Below are 20716 nucleotides of genomic sequence, written 5' to 3'. Positions count from 1 at the left end.
GAAGGTCTGGAGAGTCCTGCCGAGCGGTGGCTGCAGTTCCTGCGCTGGCCAGGTCGGTGGAGGCCACAATCAGGGCCCGCGCCCTGCGCGATCAGAAGTGGAATGCCCAGGGCACCAGGCCAGGGGTGGGGTGGGGTGGACCGGGGCGAGCGGAGGGGCTGCCCGGGCCGGCGGCGGGGGGCGGGCCGGGGCGGGGGGCGGGCCCCGGTGGCCCCGCCCGAGCCCGCCCGGCCGGGCAGCGAATGGGCGCGCGCGCCGCGAGGGCGCAGGGGCGGCCGCTGGAGATAGGCCGGCCCGGGTGGGGGCGCCCCGGGGCTGGGCGCTGGCGGGGCCCAGGTCTCGGCGCTGCGCGGGAGGAAGACCCAGCTCCGGGCCGAGGCCGGCCGGGGGTGCTCCGCGTCCGCACAGCCATGGCTGCAGCCCTGCGCCCTGCGGCCGCCTGGCTCCGCGATCGGCGTAAGTGGGGGCCTCGCGCGCGCCCCGAGCCCCAACTCCCGGGGCAGGCGGGGGCGCTGGGCAGCTCGCGCCCCGGCCCGCCGGCCCGGGGGACCCCAAAGGTGGCGGGGGGCCGCGCGGCGCCGCGCGGGGGGCGTCCGGGAGGAGGGACCGGAAGGGGACCCGCTCGTGGGAGGAGCGAGGGGAGGGGCCGGGGTCACCCGCGTACCCCGCGGGGAGGCGGCCGGGCGCCCCTCGGCCCGCCGGGAGGCCGAGAGCCTGGCCGGGTCTGGCCGAGGCGCAGTCGTCCTTTGTAAAATCCGGGGTGACAGTCGCGGGGCGCTGCGGAGGCGCGGAGGGAGGGTGTGTTGGGATCCGGCCCGGGCCGGCAGCGGGGGCGCATCACCCCCTCCGCGCCCGGGGCGCAGGACCCAGGTCCACCCGGGCGCGTGCTGTCCGGGGTACGTGGAGCCCAGGCCCCCCCGGACAGCCCACACCTCTCTGCTGCAGGCCCGCGTGGAGGTCGTGCTCAGGGTGGGTTGGTGGGAGGCTCGTCGGGCGCAGCGCGGGACCCTGACTGTGCCACTTCCTTCCTGTCACCCCTCGAGGGAGGCGCCCCGGCGGGCTGAGCTTTGGGAAAGGCAGGAGTAAGGTCATGGCCCAGGGGCTTGCCCCGAAGACGAGAGGAAATGGGTGAAACCACAGTGCCTGGCAGTGGTTAGAGACCCGGGAACCCTCCAAATGTTCAGTTATTATGTGAAAGGTTGCCCAGTACCAAGATGGTTAAGGAAAGCATTTGAACAGCAACTGCGCACAGACCTGACTGACTTTTCTAAGAAGTTCCCTAGTTCTTCAGTCTTGCTGGCGCCGAGTGAGAGGGAGTGAAGAGAATCCACAGCCACCTCCTTATTTTATTACAGATGCCTTTGTTGGGAAAGTGATAAAGAGCCAGGGTAAGGTAAGGACCAGGTCACCCAGGGTGCAGTGAGACAAAGGCTTTATCTTTTACCAAGAGCCAGTGCGCTGGGGCTGAAAGACGTGTCCAACTTGAGCCTTTCTGTGGCAAGCCAAGTCTGACACTTTAAATTTGAAGTCATGGTACAATGTAAAAAACTTTAAATTATTTGTTGTCGAGGTGATAAGTAACTCGGTAGGATTCAGACACCATAACAGATATGGTGGATGTACAGTCCAGTTGTGCTGGAGATTCTGATTTAAACTTGTAGCTATAATACTTTATCATTGTTGATATAAAGGCCTTAACACCTGAGTTGGAAAAAATTGACTATTATTGCAGAAAATAAATTTTTAAAGAAAAAGTGGAAAAGCGATGTTTTACACTAAAATTTTTAGCGTATTGCAGAATTAATAAGATTCCAGGTGGGCCATAGGCTATATCTGGGCAGTGCTCGCTATTGAGTATGCTTACCTGTTGCTTAGCCACATACAGTGTGCCTGGCACTGTTTTGGGAACTGATCATGTAATTTAAAAAAAAAAAACAACTTCCTTATCTTCACAACAGCCCTGCAAAACTGGTCTTATCTCCATTTTACAGATGAGAAAAGCAAGGCGAGGATAGCTCAGCAAGTTGCTCTAACACAGCTGCTCAGCTCATTAGTTCTAGCTGGGCCTTCTGCTCTATTCTCTGTGACTACAGAGGCTGAACCATCTGCATCACCCATGCTGCTGCACTTTCAGATTTCTCTGCCATCTGAATAAAGTCAGGAGTCTCATTTACTTTAAACTCCTTCATCTAGATGAACAGTAAGACACTTCATTTCTCTAGAACCTTCAGGTCATTATGGAGAAGGTGTTTTAGAGCATCTGTGAGAGGTAGATGCATTAACTCTGAGTCCTGAGCAGAAAGGATCCAGTCTTAGCACCATCGTCCTTCCATAAGAATTTGCTCAACCACAAAGAAGATAATTTTCTAGGTTTAAGGCATGGCAGTAGTTTGGCAGCCCCCAAAGCTACCAGTTCCCATAGTGTGTGAGGAAATACTAGTGCACTAGTTAGTACTAGTTAAGAAGACACTGGCTGTAATCTGTATCCCCCACCCCCTTTTGTAAGGTGCACAGGAAGAATTCTTATTTCCCGTAGTCAAACCAAGGAATGTCTGAGTTTTGTGCTCACAACACATGGAATCTGAGATAATCTCATTTTTTTAAAGATTTATTTATTTTTATACAAGAGCTGGGATACAGGCCCAAGGCGCAGGAGGGTGAGAGGATTCACCAGAGACAGAGCGGGGAGCAGAATAGCAGACGGACAGAAATACACTGCTGAGGGGAGCAGCGGGCGAGGAGAGGTCTGCCACCATGTGGGTATCTCCGCGGCCAGCCACGAGTCGAACCTGTGCTGCAAAGGCTGCAGACAGCTTCACAGCGCTGCACTCAACCCGCTGCACCACTGGGGAGGCCCGATAATCTTATTTAAGTAACTGCAGACATTCCAGCTTGATTGAGAACCTGGTTGAATCTTACCATGCAGTTCAGAATTGCCCTTGTGTGCAATGAGGAGCTGTGAGTTGACCAGAGACTGCATTTGAGCTGAATGTCTTGGTGTCAGTCTTTGCACTTCCCCACTTAAAGTGATCAGGACTATTGAGCCCAAGCACCCATGTTGCCTGTGAATGTGCACGTCTGGACAGCTGGGAGCCACAGTGGCCTGGAGATGCCATCTCCTGTGTTTCATAGGCAAGCTAGGTGATACAAACAGAATCACAGCAAGCGTAGTCCCTGTGCTCTGGCCGCTCACCAGGGAAACGTGTGCCAGCAGCGATTGTGTGTGACCGACACTGTGTAGCCCTCACACGGGTCCCCATAGGAAGAGGCCATCACTTCACAGCTGGGGAGACGAAGGCTCCGCCCCAATCACCTTATTAAAAAGTAGCAGAGGGCCTCCCCGGTGGCGCTCTGGGTTGCGAAGCTGCCCGCAGCCTCTGCAGTGCCGGTTCGATCCCCGGCTGCTCCCCGGCCACCGGAGGAGGGTCCCACATAGCGCGCAGACCTCTCCTGCCGCCCGCTGCTCCCCTCAGCAGTGTACTTCGGTCCTGCCTTCTCTGCTCCCCGCTCTGGCTCTGGTGAATTCTCTCACCCTCCCTCACTTCTGACTGTACCCAGTGCTTGTATAAATAAATAAATGAATAGATAAATTAAAAAATAAAATAAAATAAAATAAAAATGCATATCTCACTGATAACTTAAAAAAAAAAAAATGTAGCAGAGCTGGAGTCAGAGGCAGATCCGGGCCACAGCCAAGTGCCTCCCCAGGTACCCTTTGACTCTAGTAGGAAGAGGGTAAAGAAGGAAACTGACTTCCAGCTGGTTTCGAATCCAGCTGGTTTGAGTAGGGGTCCCCAGCATGGGGTAGAACACGGTGCCCCTCATTGTCATCCTCAGTCTCTACTCTGATTTCAGTTTCATTTCATCGTCTGTTATTTTAAGGACAAATGTGCTTCATGTTGCACTGACTGTGGCCCATGGGCTCCTAGTTCAGCTTGTCGCGTGGGCCGCCGCTAACTTGTGGGGCACGGGTCAGTGCACTGCACAGCACATTTGGGGGAACAAGTTAACTGTGAAATGCCCTGTTCTCCCACACTGGCCAGCAGGCCTTTGTGGCCACCTGGAGGGGCGCGCTCTAGCTCTCCAGAGTTCCTGCAGAAGTGCAGAGGCCTGGGCAGCTGCACGGCCGCAAGCTCCCTGCCTCTCCTCTCACCACCAGCTCTGCCCGGCATTGTGCCCCTGTGTATGCACGCGCAGATGATCCACTGTGTATGGTCACGCTCCTGTCTCACACCTGTCAACAAACCTGGTCGCTACCCTGCAGCTCGGAGGATGGGTCCAGGAGGAGGCCTGTGCAGGCCCTGGAGATGGTGTGGGGCTTTGGGGCCGGGAATCCTGGGGTAATGGGAGCCCATCTGGAGTGTGACACATGGACTCTGGGCTGGGGGTCCCTGAATCCTTGGGTTTCCAGACGCACATCCTGTAGAGCAGAGCAGCAGGAAGAGGGCCAAGGTGGACCCACCCTCTAAATCAGAATCCCCCTTATCAGGGCCCAAGGGCGACACTGTGATTCTTGGCTCTGGTGCTTTACTGGAGAAGGCAGCGAGCAGAGGGGCGGTGGGTGCAGCCACCAGAATGTGAGTGATCGCCTTGTCTGCAGGCTCCTCAGAGCAGCCTGCTGCCGCCAGTAACTTGCACAGGCCTCGGTGATTCACATGAGGAGTCAGAGCACAATCTGCCAAGGCAGGGAGAGAGGGATTGAGGTTTCTAAGAGGCTCCGGGCAGGTCCTGAGAAGCCGCCTGGGGAATGCCACCACCCTGTTGGAGAGGCTGCCTGGCCTTCCCCCAGCGCCCACGGACAAACACTGGGGAGATGCTCTGCCACAGCGCCTCTAAACTTTAGACCCAGGCATCATGCTCTGAGCACCTCTTCAAAAGAAATGGCTTCGCAGCTAGACTTCATGCAACTTCTGTGCTTCTGCCACAGTGGTGCAGGGCAGCCAAAGGACCCGCCAGCCATGGAGGTGCCAGTCGGGTGCAGCTACAGCCGCCGCGGCAGCAACAGCCCAACGAGTCAGAAGCCCGAAGCCTCAAGTTCAACCTGGGAAGAGGTAGGAGTCTAGTCCTAGGTACTAGGACTAGGACTAGGATTTCTCTTTATTGATGCAAACCAGGTGGGGAGGGAAGGCGCCAGGAAAACAATATCTAAGAAGCACTATATTATTTTCGTGGCTTCCTTTCAACAGCTATTCAACTACAGATTTTATTCCCGTAAGGTATAAAAAAATGTTGTTTTGAATTTTCAAGAATGAAAAATTCTTTACTTAATTTTCCCCCCCAGCTTCCTGGAGATGTGATTGACATAAATCCCCCAGGGCTTTTGTTAAAGGACACGTAGTTGAGTACTAATAGTCTGCAAATCATGTAGGAATTTAGTTCTGGAATATGTCACATAGCACAAATCACATGTATGCTGGAAATGTATTTATGAACCTAACATAATTATACTTATGAAATGTTATGTCCTGTACAGGATAAAGAATAACTAATCTACGCAGAATTTCTACAGTAAACTCTACCTTTGTTTTTCATCTATTACCATGAACGTAATTAGAAATGACAGAATATGGTTTCTAATTTATTAAAGAGATAAAGTACATCTCTCAGGCCTCACCTCTTCTGTTGGCGGTGAATGTCAGCAGGGGCGTCCTGTTCAATAAGTGAAGCCACAGCGGTCCCCAGCTCTCCCTCTTGTATCCAGGGGATGGGACACCTTTCACAGGGCAGCCATTTAGCTGAGCGCATGAGTCATTTAGAAACAGCACACTCTGTTCTGCATGAGAGAAAGTAGCTGTGAGCGATTTAACTCCTTGACTATTCTGCCAGGTCAGATGTCCTAGCAGAAATAAAGAGTAAATAGCAGAATTAAGAATAGATTGTTCTTTTTTTTTTTAAGATTTATTTATTTATGCATACAAGAACTGGAGTATAGGCCAGATGTGCAGGGGGTGAGAGGATTCACCAGAGACAGAGTGGGGAGCAGAACTGGCAGACTGACTGAAGTACACTGCTGAGGGGAGCAGCAGGCAAGACAGGAGAGGTCTGCTGCACCATGTGGGAATCTCCCTGGCCAGCCGGGGATTGAACTCGTGCTGCAGTGGCTGCCAATAGCTACATAGTGTTGCGCTTAACCCATTGTGCCACCAGGGAGGCCTAGAATAGATTGTTCTTGTGTTATTTTTCATGGTGGGATTGTGGGTACAGACTGAGGTTTGCTGCAGATAGAGCCTTAGGGGTAGGACTCCAAGTCACCTTTCAATTCTCTGTCCTCCTTGAAGATGCAGTGTGTGGGGATGTGGGGAGCTGAGACACTGTCTTTGTTCTCATGGTTTCCCCAAAGGACGGTGTTTCTCCCGGACACCCTGGCCCCTCTTCTCTCCTTGACTGTAGCACAAAATCCTTCAGTACTTAGAATTGGAGTAAATATTTGGTATAAACTGAAGAGCTGATGTTGATATAGAACCATGAATTGTTTCATTATCCTAGTGGCAAGATTCAGCATTACAATAACCTTAATATTAAGTGGCTAGAACTAAATAAACATTTAAAAAAATATGTAAGTTCTAAGAAGTACCCTTATATCAATTTTATATAAAAGAAATGGGTTCAATCACCATTGATCTCACCATCCAGTGTTTTGTCTCTATACCTTTATCTATTAATATTCACTCAGTGTTTATTAAAATGTGACAATCCTACTCATATTATTCAGATAACTCCCTCTTTTTATTTAGTAACAGTTAACGATATGACTATATTCTACTGTATTTTAGTTGCTTAAGGGTATGTTATTAAGTCAGTATTTATCCAGTCCATACTAGAGCACTCACAGATCATTTCTAGTTTTGAGATATTAGAAAAGATAAAGTGATGTGTGTCTTGGAGAATCTTTCTGGTGCTAGACACTGTGAAGGCGTCTGCTGGGTGCATCCTCTTGACGGGACTGGAAGATGCTAAACCACACTCTTCCAGACCAGGGGTCTGGAAAGTTGTCTGTAAAGGACTCGAGAGTGTATTTTTTTTGGCTTTGTGGGTCATTTAGACTCTTGCTTCTATTAAAAATCTTCTGTTATGAGATGAGAGCAGTCGTAGATAATATGCAAACAGACAAGCAGAGCTGTGCTCCAATAAAACTTTATTTATAAAAACAGGCAGTGGGGGCAGGTTGCAGATTTGACACATGGACTGAACTTTACCAAATCCTGATCTACAGATGGCAAAGATCCTCAGGCTAGTTCTCTCAAGTAGGTTTAAAGAAGAGCTAGGATTTTCTTCTTTATCTTGATGCTGGCTATATACAATAGGTCAGATCCTGTTTATTAATTGATGAGTTTAAGTTTCTGTTCTATTCGATTAATAGTTCAGAATGCAAAAATGGGGAAATGTTGAAACCTTTTCAGATGAGAAGTCTCCACTGTGTCCTGCTCTATATACCTTTCTGTGCAAACAAAGGGGATTTGATCATTCAGACCTTGGTCTCAGATGTGCCCTGTCTGGAGGGGAGAAGAGATAGAGACCCTTGACTGAAGCTTTGCACGAGCAGAGGGGTGTCTGCCGAGAGCTTCCTAATGCGCCATTCGTCATGCATGACACAGTTTTGTATTAAGTTCATGCGTATTTAGATATTTTCAAATCGTGTGCATCTCTTTCATGTATGAGATCAACATGGTTTACAAAACATGGGCTTGCAAGGCAGGATGACATCCTATTTAAAGCCACTCTTGTTCTGAGCTCAGGTGTTGCAGATGAGAAACAGTTCTAAATCCCCTTTGCACGCTGATACCCTCTGTGCCTTAGGTAAGTCTCTTCGCCTGGGGTCTCAACCCCTAATCTGTTAACTGGCAGCAATCCATGGAAAAATGCTCTTAATTTATTTTGAGTCACAGATTTTGCAAGTGAAAGACAGGATCCCAGGAGAACGCTGTGGTCTAAGTAGAAACATTAAGGGAACATTACCGTTTCACAATATAATGAAGCTGGAATTGCCAGGTATCAGGAAAACTAACCAGTGTGTGGATTTGTCGATATGACTTCTGGTCAGAGGAGGTGGAAGAGTCACATAGAACAATGGCACCTTCAGAGTAGCAGCTTTGGTTAGTACAAAGGATATTATACCTCCTCCCACTCACCCAGTGGTTCTCAACAGGTGCTTGGGGGGCATTTTGGTCCCTAGGACATACTTAGCAATAAACAGAAACATTTTCAGTGGTCACAGCTGGGGTGGGATGTGTGTTATTGTCACCCAGTAAGTAGAGGCCAGGGATGTTCCAAGTGTCTATAGTGCCCAGGAAAACCCTCTACAGCGAGGATATCCTGCACCAAGTGTCAGCAGTGTTAAAGCTAAGAAACCCTGGTCTGAAGGAGAAGGAGTATACAGTGACCTAAGTTTATTGCTTTTTTTTTTTTTAAGATTTATTTATTTTATGCATACAAGAGCTGGGGAACAAGCCAGAGGTATGGGGGTGAGAGGATTCAACAGAGAAAGAGTGGGGAACAGAACAGGCAGACTGACTGAAATACACTGCTGAGGGGAGCAGTGGGAGAGACAGGAGAGGTCTGCTGTGCCATGTGGGTTGCTCCTTGGTTGTCTGGGGGATTGAACTCATGCTGCAGAGGCTGTGGACAGCTTCATAGGATGCATCTTAACCCCTTGCGCCACCAGGGAGGCCCCTAAGTTCATTGTTTCTGTTTTTGTTTTTTTTTAAAAGATTTACTTATTTATTTATACAAGCACTGGGTACAGTCAGAAGCGCGGGAGGGTGAGAGAATTCACCAGAGTCAGAGCGGGGAGCAGAACAGGCAGAAGGACCGAAATACACTGCTGAGGGGAGCAGCGGGCGGCAGGAGAGGTCTGTGTGCCATGTGGGACGCTCACCCAGCAACCGGGGATCGAACCGGCACTGCAGAGGCTGCGGGCAGCTTTGCAACCCAGCGCTCAACCACTGTGCCACCAGGGAGGCCCTAAGTTCATTGTTATAATGAGATCTAAGAAAATCCCTGCCCTTATTGTAATGTGATATTTGCCTTTCCCTGGGAGTTAGTTCTTATTTGGAAAATTTTGGTTGAGACTTCAGATTTCTACTTCAGTTTTCCTATAGTGTTTGAGCAAAGAAATGGCTTCTACCCATGGGCATGGGCACACTCTAATCCCTCGTGTTGCTAAATGTTAGCAGTTATTTAAAAATTGCAGATAAAGTGTCATTCTATCATCGGCTTTACAGATCAGTGAGAAGGATCTTCCATCAAGAGCCACCTCGGCAGGGTTGGCTTAGTTCCTGTGATGGGCAGAGGTGGTCTTGATGCAGGAAACTTGGAAGGGGGACCTTCAGCCTTTGCAGTAATGGTTAAGAGAAGTATTGATTCGGGCCACCGCCTGGATGAATCTGAAGCATTTCATGCTGAGAACAAGAAGCCAGACACAAAGACCACAAGTTATGTGATTCTGTTTCTGTGACATGCCTAAATAGGCAAATCCATAGACCCTGGGAGTGGATTTGTGGTTGCTGGGGGTCAGGGCTGGAAGAATGGGGTGTTTCCAGACAGGGAGCCCAGCAAACAGGAGCATGCCCACATAGCAGGGAAAAGGCCTGTAGGATTTTACTTTTGAACTGATTAGAGTTTGCTAGCTGAACCAGGATTCTACCCTAGAGCAAAAAGAAAAATGCTACTCAAACATTGCACTTTCTTTTACCTAGGAAGCCAAAAACAGGAATATTAATGCTGAACATGGGCGGCCCTGAAACGGTGGGGGACGTGCACGACTTCCTCCTGAGGCTCTTCCTGGACCAGGACCTCATGACGCTACCTTTTCAGAAGTGAGCCGCATGGAAACACCTTCCCTTTCTTGTTCCCAATGCATTGATGTTGCCTTGCATTTGTCTCAGTCCTGGGGTTAAAAATAATAAAAGACCTTAATGCATATGCCGCAGCCATTAGGCAGCATGGTTATCTCCCGAGAGGTGTGGGAAGGGCATGGTGTCAGCAGCATGGCGAGAGGAAGCAAGAGCAAGGTAGTGGCCGTTCTCCTGGGGCCCTTTCCTCCGCAGAGCCTGGAAGCCCGGGTCGTCCTGACCCTGCTGAAGTCCTTTAAAGGTCTTTAGAGATGCCTGTCCCGGTGCTTGACTGGCTGGTGCCCAGGCAGGCGGGATCATTCCCCATCTGGCCTGTGTGCACCAGATGTGCCTCCTCTTCCTTTCATCCTCTCCTTCTGCCCCTCCTCATTTCTCTGCCTTTTCTTTAATGTGGATTTTTTTTTTTTTTTTTGTGGGACCTTCGTTGGTGGCCGGGGATCGAACTGGTGCTGCAGAGGCTGCAGGCAGCCTCGCAACCCAGAGCTCAACCACTGCACCACCAGGGGAGGCCCTAACGTGGATTTTTTAATGAAAATTTTATATGTACATATGATAAAAATGCAAATAGCATAAAAGTATTTCCAATGAAGACATGTATGCCCTCACCGTGGATTCCAGCCTCTTTGCCCACTGCAGAAGTGAGCGCTGTTTCTGCCAAAGTCCATGCATAGCCATGCGCAACTGCATCGATCTTGAGGCGTGTTCCTGAACATATTATGTAGATCTGGTTCACTTTTTTTATGATGTTCCAGAATTGCATTGGGTGGTTGTACCTTCATTTATTTAACCAGTGCCCTCCCGATGGACGTTCAGGTTGTTTCTAGTGTTGTGGCGACCATGCTGGTGCATGCGTCTTTGCTCACCCTGAAGTATACCTGTAGGATTAATGTGTGTTGTTTTAAATGAAAAGTTTAAATGTTTGGCCCTAACGATTTATCTGTCCCGGTTCCTCGAGGCGCAGGACTAAGGTAGTGATGAGTGTGCTTAGCCAGCATCTCTGCAGGCTTGCCTGGGGTCTGACTCTTCATGGTTTGCTGCCAGGACAGCTTGCAGGCAGAGCGATCATCTAGCTTTCTCTCCCTAGCCTAGACCCAAAGAACCGGCAGTCGTCAGTGATTGCTGCTTCCATTTTTAAAGGCCTCGTCTTGTTAGGTTTTTCTTAAAATTTTGTTTATCTTCTTTATTGAGTAGAAAATGTTGCTCAAATTGCTAAGGTGGAATAAAACCCACTTACCTACATGTTAAATGATTTAGCAAGCTGGCACCACTCATCGCCAAACGCCGAACCCCCAAAATTCAAGAGCTGTACAACAGGATTGGAGGCGGATCCCCAATCAAGATGTGGACCTCCAAGCAAGGAGAAGGCATGGTGAAGCTGCTGGATGACTTGTCACCTGAGACAGGTACGGTGTTCCTTAACGAACGTCTCACCTGGTCTGCCCCAAGGCAGTAACGACATCTAGACAGGAGTGGCTGTCAGATGCATAGTGACGTATGCCGTGTCCCTCGTGGTCACTTAACAAGGGTCTCAAGGCACAATCCTTTGTCCTTGGCTGTATGTTATTGCTTCCTCATGTGACCAGTAAAAAAGCTGAAGATTTGGAATATGAATTTCAAAAGGAATTTTGAAGTGTGTCAGGTTGAACTAGATCATAAGGCAGAGGCCACATACCAAGAATAGAAGATTTGTCTCTCTGCACTGGAAAGGGATTTTTGGGGGACAGACTGACGCTGCTGCTCTTGCCTTTTTCTGTGTGGAGCACTAATCACACCCATACTTGGAGCAGAGTCAGCTGTCACTGTGACTGTTGAGGCTGAGCAGCTTTTGGCCCTGCTTTCAGCCCCTGCAGATCTGCCAACATTTTAGGGCCTCTTGGCATGTGGGACCAAAAGGGGATTGTACACTTGAGGTGACCATCCTTGGAGAGTCTCTAACACAGGGTGATAATGTCCAGAATGAGACTCTAACTACATGAATCCACTAGAAGGGCCATTTTTACTGGCATCCAGGACTCCACAGATGGCAGGACAACCCCTTGTTTTTAACACCAAGACACAGGAGGCTCTGCTGGTTAATTTTAAAAGCATCCCGTGTAGGTGTGGACCAACGCGAGGAACGTTAAAACTGAAAAACAAAAGTGCTGTTTAGGACACCCGAGATGCAGGAATTGCAGCTGCACTCTAGGGGTTCAGGAGCAGGACAGGATCATGACACATGGGGACCCCCAGAGGAACAGTTATGCTGGCCTTTCTCCTCTGAGAAAACACGGCTGCCAGTGCAGGCAGCTGGGGCCTTCAGCCCTGGCCAGTCACCTCCTGGAAGACTGTTGAGTGGCTTCTGAATATGATCTGATCCCTGCCTTCACCTGTGGTCAAGGGCATTTCTTACATGGTGCACCCACATTGGCACTGTGCACCTTTTAAGGGTGGGTGAGGGGCGCTCTGCTCTCCTCTGTGTACCCCTACTTGGGGGTCCTCCTTGGTAGCACAAGGGTTAAGCACCGCACTGCGAAGCAATCTGCAGCCTCTGCAGCATGAGTTCAATCCCCTGCCAGCCAGGGAGCAACCCACATGGCACAGCAGACCTCTCCTGTCTCACCCGCTGCTCCCCTCAGCAGTGTATTTCAGCAGATCCGCCTGTTCTGCTCCCCACTTTGTCTCTGGTGAATCCTCTCACCCTCTCAAACCTTTGGCTTACACCCCAGTTCTTGTATGCATAAATAAATAAGTCTTTAGGAAAAAAAAGAAAGTAAAAGCATGGTGCTATAGATCTCACACCTTTCTTCCTAAGAGCCTTGTACAAATCAGACATTTTGAATGACTGCACATTATAAATGAATGGGTTAGATTTAATGAAGTTTTCTTGTTTAGAAATCTAGTTCCTTTGTCCCTTTTTTCCCTTTTACTAGCTCTCCCTATTGTTCACTGGCAGTTACTTGAGGGCCAACTACACTGGGCTACCGAGTCGTGATTGGGATTCGCACAGGCCCAGGTGGGGTGCTGGGTGACACCCAGGGCACGCCTTCCTTCCTGGGTGCTCCTGCCGTGTGAAGCCCATCCTGAAGCAAGGCAGGGAACCTTCAGGAACACTATTACTGCGCAGCATGGGCCCCGTTGGAGAACCATTGTCACTTCTTGTAAAGTATGTTTTTGCAGGCAATCTCCATTTGGACAGTTCAGCAAGCTTTATCTGTCCTTTGCAGAATATTTGACTCTCTCTCACTTCAAAATGCGGTCACCACCCTGTCTTTATCTGCCCAGGCAGCCTCTCTTAGTCTGCGGTATTTGGGGAACGCCCAGCCCCCAAGCATGTAGGCTGCCACCTTCAATACTGGGCAGGTGCGAAGGGACTGTGAGTGCCGGCTGACCTGTGGAGTTGGGAGATCTTACCATATGGGTCCAATCATTGTATTGTCTCAAAATAGATTAGAAAGCAAATTCCGCTTCAGCCTCTGCTCAGACCACTGGGAGCTCTTTCAAAACGGCCTTGATGACATTGGGAGAGCTGGCAGTTTTAGCAAGAACCACACAATCCTTGAACCATCAGTCATGTGGAGTTCGCTTATAGGGTCTCGCCCTCTGGTGGGTTTTAATGCAGTTCTCCATATTTTATGCAAGAGGACCTAAAATGGGTGGCTTCCAAAGGGCAGGTAGCAAAGATGATTTCATTTTCCTCTTTCCTTCCTCTTTCTTGCAGTTCCCAGCCAGGGGATATCGAATTCTGCCCCCTGCACATAGAGGCTTCATGTTATCCCTTCCTTCACTGTAACCTAGATGTTTCTGGTGGGAAGTTAGTGTCACATTCTTTCAGGCAGTCTCTGCTGATGCTTGATGGTGGCAGAATCTTGGTGTGATTATTACTTGGTGTTCACGAGGGTGATGTCAGAGTCACCACTGCCAGGGTGATGTGAAAAGACAAGGAGACAAGACTGGGAGACAGGAGGAAGCTTCCAGTTTTATGATCCTATAAACACTTAAGAAATTGTTTGGTTGTGGATACTTTTAAAATATAAGGAAAGAAGAGGCAGGAGGACAAAGGAGGAGGAGGTGGAAGAGGGGACTGGCGAAATGAGGGGGAAAGAGACACAAAGATGTGCAGCTGGTCGGGGCCTTTGAGGTGCTGAGGACAAATATTTCAAGTCCCACTAGGTGCCTCCAGCGTAACTTGGCTCTGGTGTTTTCCACATGTTAAATGAAGAGAATCATTTCAATCATTTGTTCTCAATGAACTATGATTAAGTGTTCAGAGCTTTTATATAAACTAGGTGACCTGGGGTCTGAGGGGACAGGAGGAGGGACTCTGGGGTGGAAACAGGCTGGGGGCCCAGGTTTTGGCGTGGGAAGGCCCTGACGAAAATTTCAGTTTGAGGCTCGGTGAGGGGTGACTTTGGGTAGGTTATTAACCTTTGAGAGTCTGTTTTCTTATCTAAAAAATGGCTTTAAAATCAGGTGGGGGAAGCAAAAAGCAAGTTTCTACGATGGTATCAGCTCTGTAGGAGGAGGTTACACGTTCAGAATAAGTGTTATGTTCTTTCCTCCTTTCTCTGGGCTCTCTTATCTCAGCCAAGAGCAGAGAATAAGGCACAGAAGCTTGAATTTTAAAAACCATTGTGCTAGGGGGCCTCCCTGGTGGCGCAGCGGTTGAGCACTGGGCTGCGAAGCTGCCCACAGCCTCTGCAGTGCCAGTTTGATCCCTGGCCACTAGCGAGGGTCCCACATGGTGCTCAGACCTCTCCTGCCGCCTGTTGCTCCTCTCAGCAGTGTGTTCCGTCACTCTGCCTGTTCTGCTCCCCGCTCTGGCTCTGATGAATTCTCTCACTCTCCCTGCTTCTGACTGTACCCAGTGCTTGTATAAATAAATAAATTAAAAAATAAATTAAAAAAAAAACCAAACAAACAAATCATTGTGCTAAATAACGGTGTGTGTGTTTAAGGGGGGAGGTTAGTCCCAGAAAATAGTGATTAAAACTCCCCGTACTAGCTGGGGACTGGGTACCTCGCAAGGAATATTCATTTCCGCCATCACAGGAAATCAGGTCCCCTGCCCTTTGTTCTGGGCTTTGCCTGATGTGCGGCCTCCCAGGAATCTATGTAAAGATTAACACTTTCTCCTTTCAACTCCTGCTTCCCAACAGCCCCTCACAAATACTACATTGGGTTCCGGTACGTCCATCCGTTAACAGAAGAAGCAATTGAAGAGATGGAGGGAGACGGGCTGGACAGGGCCATTGCTTTTACGCAGTATCCACAGTACAGCTGCTCCACCACAGGTGAGGGCGCCCCGAGACTGTGGGGGGGACCCACCTGGGTGCGGACGGAGAGGGTCAGTCATCTGTGATTTGCATGCCACATCGGCCTGTCTGCTTTAAACACGAGCGTCCACTTCAAATCTCACGGTTCATCTGTCTCTTGAATTATTGCCTAGTCAGCTGAGAATTAAAGGTGGGGGTTGGGGGGTGGGGGCTGCTGGTGTTCAGTGCTTGACTGCGTGGTGTAAGGGGTCAGAAAGGAACCTTCAGCCATTTTGGACGATTGTGCAATGAACCTTATTTTTATGGCTAGCCTGATATTCTTATTAATGTGTCTAAAGTGATGGCTGTTTGCATTTTGAAAGCAGAGGTCCCCACGTTACATGGACAGTCTGGTGTGTTTTTCATTGTGCTTTAGATGTCGGGTTGGTTATTGGTTTAACTAAAGCCCAGTTTCAGGTTCTTTTTGAAAACCTCTCGGTGTTTTAGGTGTTAGAAAACGATTACTGCATGCTATATATTTAACTGGAGGTAAAGAATCCTCTGTATTTGCCAGTCTCTGTATTGTTAATTGTAGGAAAGCTTCTAGTGTCACCCACCGGTGAATTTGTTTGCATTCTGTTTCCAGGATTGGGGTAAGCACATTTTTTTACTCCCCAGATACTTTTGGAGATTAGTGCTTATCATTTCTATAACTTATCATTCCTATAACGGAGAAACAAGAGGAAGAAATATTCCAAATCTGTTGTGACCTTAGATGTTTATTCAGAGCAGCTTCGAACACCCTCAAGTGTTTAAATGGTGATCACTTTTGGGGATGTGCCCCCCCAGCTTCAGGATGTCTGGTGACATGCCATTGGAGGTGAAGCAGATTTTATCAATTTCTAAACAGTACTTGCCTTGATTAAAAAAGATAAACCTCAACATGTGAATTTCTGCTCTCAGAATAAAACACGTGAAGATGGCTGTTTCCAGGAGGACTGGCAAGGGGTTCATTTCACAGCTGGCTCCACAGTGTTTAAACTGCCCCCTGGTGCACAGCATGTGTAGTCCCACTGTGTGTGAGACCAAAAAGCCTGTCGAGGCACATCTGTCCTTGGAGACCACAGCTTGTTGTTGTCAACACAGTGTATCTTCTAGATGTGCGTGGTCGTATGGCAGAGCTGACATATTCTAAGTACCCACCGCAAGCATTGTTGAGTTACCTTTTCCCCACGATGCCTTCTTCTGATTATTCACTGCATGTTTCTGAGTGACCCAGAAGAACAGATGTGGCTTCCAGAAGTCCTTCTGTAACAGCACCTGTGAAGTGTGGCGTGCGGCATGGATGTGGATGACGACTTGGTGATTTCTGGAGGGATCGATTTTGAGTCTGGCACAGATTCAATTTGGATTCATCTGACTCATTATGTTTTACTCATGGAACTCATATTTTAAAAAAGTCTTAGCCTGAGAACACATTTGATTTCAATATGACTTTGTCCTGACTAGCATTTTAATTTGGAAAGCTAACCGATTAATAGTTGTCAATGAGAAACCAGTGGGTTGGTGTAGGGAACATGGAGTAGTTGTGGAATGTTTGCCCTATGTTAATGTAAACTGGAAAATATTCATCTGGTGATATGAAGCAAAATACCCCAGGATACAAAATTGCATATATACTAAAATTATACCTTTGTCAAACAGAGACCACTATAAAGAAAAATAATTGGAGAGAACTCTGCTTGAATAAAAGACCCCACATTTTCTGTACATTTCCTGTAATGGGGTTATCTTCATAATGGAAAAAAATGTTAACCTGCTTTCATTTGTAAGGCATTGTTCCTGCACATAACACTGCTTGGATTTCATAAATCCACCTCCATCCTGTTTCTCACTAGAAATGACCTCAATACTCTGAAAGGCCTTTGAAATTGATTGCTTTTTAGTGATCTTCATTTGCAGAGTAGTTAAATCTATATGCATATAAGAGTATTGAAATGATTGTAATTAGATTGCTCCACTATAGAAGCAGATATCTGCTTGGAGCTGATAGTCACTGCCTTTGCTAGGCTGTGTTTTATTTTGACCACGATCAGCAGGCATGTACTAAGTGGCCCCCTGTATATTTCAGGCAGCAGCTTAAATGCCATTTACAGATACTATAATGAAATGGGAAAGAAGCCCACGATGAAGTGGAGCATAATTGACAGGTGGCCCACACACCCCCTCCTCATTCAGGTAAGCGGTCACCCCAGCTTCTGGGGTTGGGTAGGTCATATTTTTGTCCCTGCCTGGGGGCAAGTGTCTTATGAACCTCACTGTTCTCTGGAGTGAATAATGTGTACTGGGGGAAAAAAAACCCATTTGAGTCTCGATCTATTAGGACAAGAGGTAATGAACATAAAGATAAGAGGTTATACTCCTTTCTTCAGATTAATACTGGTCACAAACCAGAGATATTTTGAGTTCTGTGTTTCACAATCACCAGGATGTTAGAGGATTATGCAAAGCATTTCAGCCAACTTTCATTCATAGGCTGAACGAACTACAGATACATCCTCTACTTACTAAATCCTTGGAAATGTCAAAAGATTTTTAAAAATTTAAAGGTAATGTATCTACAGGTTCTGAAACATGAAAATAAATGTAACATATCAATTGAGAAAAGTTTCATATGTTACATTTCAGATTTCTTTCATATAGTTTGTATTTTCATATTTATAGTAACAAATGCTTGATTTTAGAGGGAGCAGTTAAAATTACAGTCCTAAAGCCAATAGCTTTGAATTGGTGTTATTCTGCATTTTTTTTTTGCCCTTCCCTTGAGAGTGCTATTGGTAATCACCCTAAATCACACAAATATAGTTTTGCTCAGGGGGTGGAAGTTTCTGCCTTTATGCTAGTATAGGTAGAATAAACAGAAAGTGGTTTAGATTTCATCCAGTTTTTGTTTCACCCTTTGAACATTTGGTAAAATACCTGCTTAATGACTTTTTTTAAAAGCCTTCAGTCACTTAAAATCTATAACCACTAGATGGTGCTAGACATCATTAAAAGCAGCCTGCTCTCCTGGACTGAGCGCCTTAGGCCCTTAGGTGATGTCAAGGGGTTAACACTTAGGCTGGAATTCACTTTGAAGTGCAAATGGACAGAAGGCACCTTCCCTCTGGGAGGGGTGTAGTTTTGGGGGCCCCTCCTCCCTGCCCCCTGCTCTGCTGCTGGGTCTTGGATGCCTTCTCAAACACCAGAGCTGACTTTCTGCTCCGAGGTTGGAGCAGAGGAGGGTGTTGCAGTCGCCTTGACATGTGGCAGCGGAGAAGCGGGGTCTGCACAGCATCTGCCTGCCCCGGTCCAGGGAGTAATTAGATTTGCATTAAAATTCAGCCCTTTGAAAGGGGGAAGCGGAAAGATGGAAAGGTCTCTTAACTGAGGGAGTGTCTGTTCATGAAATGAAAGGGAATTTTAGAGGCATTTATCTGCCTCCTGGATGGTGTGACTGAAGGGCTGTGAGAGCCGCCTGCTGCTTTGGTTCTGCAGAGGGATTGCACCTCGAAAATCCCGCAGGTGGATTTTGGGTGATTTAAGTAGCTCTTCCACTGGCCCACCGCTCCTCAGATTTGAAAATGGTTTTGGAGTCTGTAGTAAGCCATATAAATTGTGTTTCACTTGCAGTTTTATAAGATGAGAAGGGCTAAAAGTTATTGGAAGCAAAAGTTTATTGGTAGATTTTATTCTTAATATTGTGGATTTCAGGGGATTTGATATCTGGCAGAAATTAAAAAGCCAAGCTAAAACTTAAGATATTGTTGAGAGCTAAAAATACTGGTTTTAATCTACATTCCTACTTGTTCTAGGCAGTGGCTACTTATGATCGTTAATTCGCAGTATTTTCTCCAACAGTGATTTTTTTCTAGCTGTTGGAATAATTGTGTGTGTATGTGCCAGGCACCCCTGTAAACTCTGCAGTGGGTCTGCTCGCCTAGACTCTGGTCCAGAAACAGTTCTTTCTGAGCATCCTGTTTGCAGAAATCTCCATGAAACATGGCCTTTATTTGTATGCATCCTGTTACATTGATGCTGAAGGTGAATCAGACATGTTGAAAAGGAAGTTACTGTGTAGACACCACTCTGTGCCTCAGAGCATTTATTTACCAATAAATGCAATTTCCCAATTGCACTTATTAAGGAATAATTTGCTCTACCTATGGTATTTACCATGGATATATCAAAATACCAGAAAACATACCTGGTAAATGTCCTTTATAAAAGGGTATTTTTTTTTTTTAAAAAAAACCTTGTTTGGAAATAATTTCAAATCTGCAGACAAGTTACAAGACTAAGACTAGTTTAAGGAACTCTACTCTTTATCTTGATTCATAAATTATTTATACCACTTGCTTTATCGTTTGCATTCTTTTGTGTGTACACACAACTGTTTTTGAACCATTTGAGAATATAGACAGACAGACAGACGCAGACATCATGAAATGTCAGGGATATTCTCTTACATAACCATGATACAATATTCATGGTAAGCAAATTTGACATTGATGCTTAAATTGATCTAACCTATGTTCATATTCCAATTTCATCAGTTAATCCATTAATGTCCTTTGTAGCATTTGCTTTATAGCTCAACTGACAAAGAATGATTAAGGTGTAAGATGAAAGAAAGCCTCCTCAGGCCTGGTATTTCAGCACCTATTGATGGGAATCGGAAGGTGTCCACTAGACAAAGGGAATTACTGGTCTGGTGGACAGAGATCTGGAGCAGGAGGCCGGACCAGCCTCCTAGCCCAGGTTTCACAGATGTGACTGAACAGGCCCCCAAGTCTGCTGCATATTTGCCCCCCTGTGAATTTCCTAAAGAGGATTACACACCTCTCATCTGTTGTCACAAAGGTTGCCTCAGCGAGGATACTGGACTCGAAAGGAAAAGTTGGTAAAAATAGAAGAGCATTTTCTTATTCCTCTACTATTTCTGTCTAATGTGATCTGACCTGAAAGCCAAGCTAAGGGAGATTTAGAAAGATCCTGTAAGCGGTTTTCCTGCTAACCGAGCAAATGAGCGGCCTTAAAACAACTTCTCCTTCCCATCTGTGTTTCCTTTCCATCTGGAAGTGTGCCCTGTGCCTCCCGAGGGGGAGCAGATCCAGAGCGTTCATTTTCAGTGAGCCATTAGCAAGCTTCAGAAGTTTCCCATCAAATTCCCTAGGCCCCTGAGACCGTTAGGAGCCATCTTGATGAGGAACCGAAGCGAGAGGAGACTGTACTGTTTGCAATTTTTAAAAAAAGAGAGTTCTGGTGCTTGAGGGTTGCTCTGAGACTTTCGTCATACTTCTCGTTTAAAAAATATCTTCCTTTCTCTTTCTTGCCATGGCCGCCTCGTCCTCCGCGGCATTCCCACAGTGCTTTGCAGACAACATTCAGAAGGAACTGGACCATTTTCCACTTGAGAAGAGAAGCGACGTGGTCATTCTCTTCTCTGCTCACTCGCTGCCGATGTCTGTAAGTAAGGACCCTCGCCGACCCGGCTCCCACCACATCCCACTGAGACTGGTGTGAGCACGAATTCTAGTCCGGGGGTAATTTAACTCGACTCAGTCTGGAAACCTCCATCACACTTAATTCAAA

General features: G+C 47.5%; 1 protein-coding gene across 4 annotated transcripts in view; it reads left to right on the top strand.

The window, feature by feature from the left end:
* Nucleotides 1-410: 410 nt before the first annotated feature.
* FECH (ferrochelatase) overlaps nt 411-20716 on the top strand; it is a gene marked incomplete at both ends in the record, with an annotated part of 28349 nt that continues 8043 nt past the window's right edge. The window contains 7 exons of one of the 4 annotated variants that reach the window (XM_084251858.1): nt 411-456; nt 4928-5051; nt 9696-9815; nt 11106-11254; nt 14987-15121; nt 17214-17320; nt 20492-20590. In XM_084251858.1, coding sequence (XP_084107984.1) covers nt 411-456; nt 4928-5051; nt 9696-9815; nt 11106-11254; nt 14987-15121; nt 17214-17320; nt 20492-20590 — 780 coding nt within the window. Of the gene's footprint in view, nt 457-4927; nt 5070-9695; nt 9816-11105; nt 11255-14986; nt 15122-17213; nt 17321-20491; nt 20591-20716 lie in introns of those variants that run through there. The other 3 variants (XM_084251860.1, XM_084251859.1, XM_084251861.1) reach the window with 3 other exon arrangements.

The sequence above is a fragment of the Talpa europaea genome (assembly GCF_964194135.1).
Source record: "Talpa europaea genome assembly, chromosome: 13".
Classification (NCBI taxonomy): Eukaryota; Metazoa; Chordata; class Mammalia; order Eulipotyphla; family Talpidae; genus Talpa; species Talpa europaea.
Note: the sequence above shows the minus strand (reverse complement) of the source record. Positions and strands in the feature narration are given on the sequence as shown.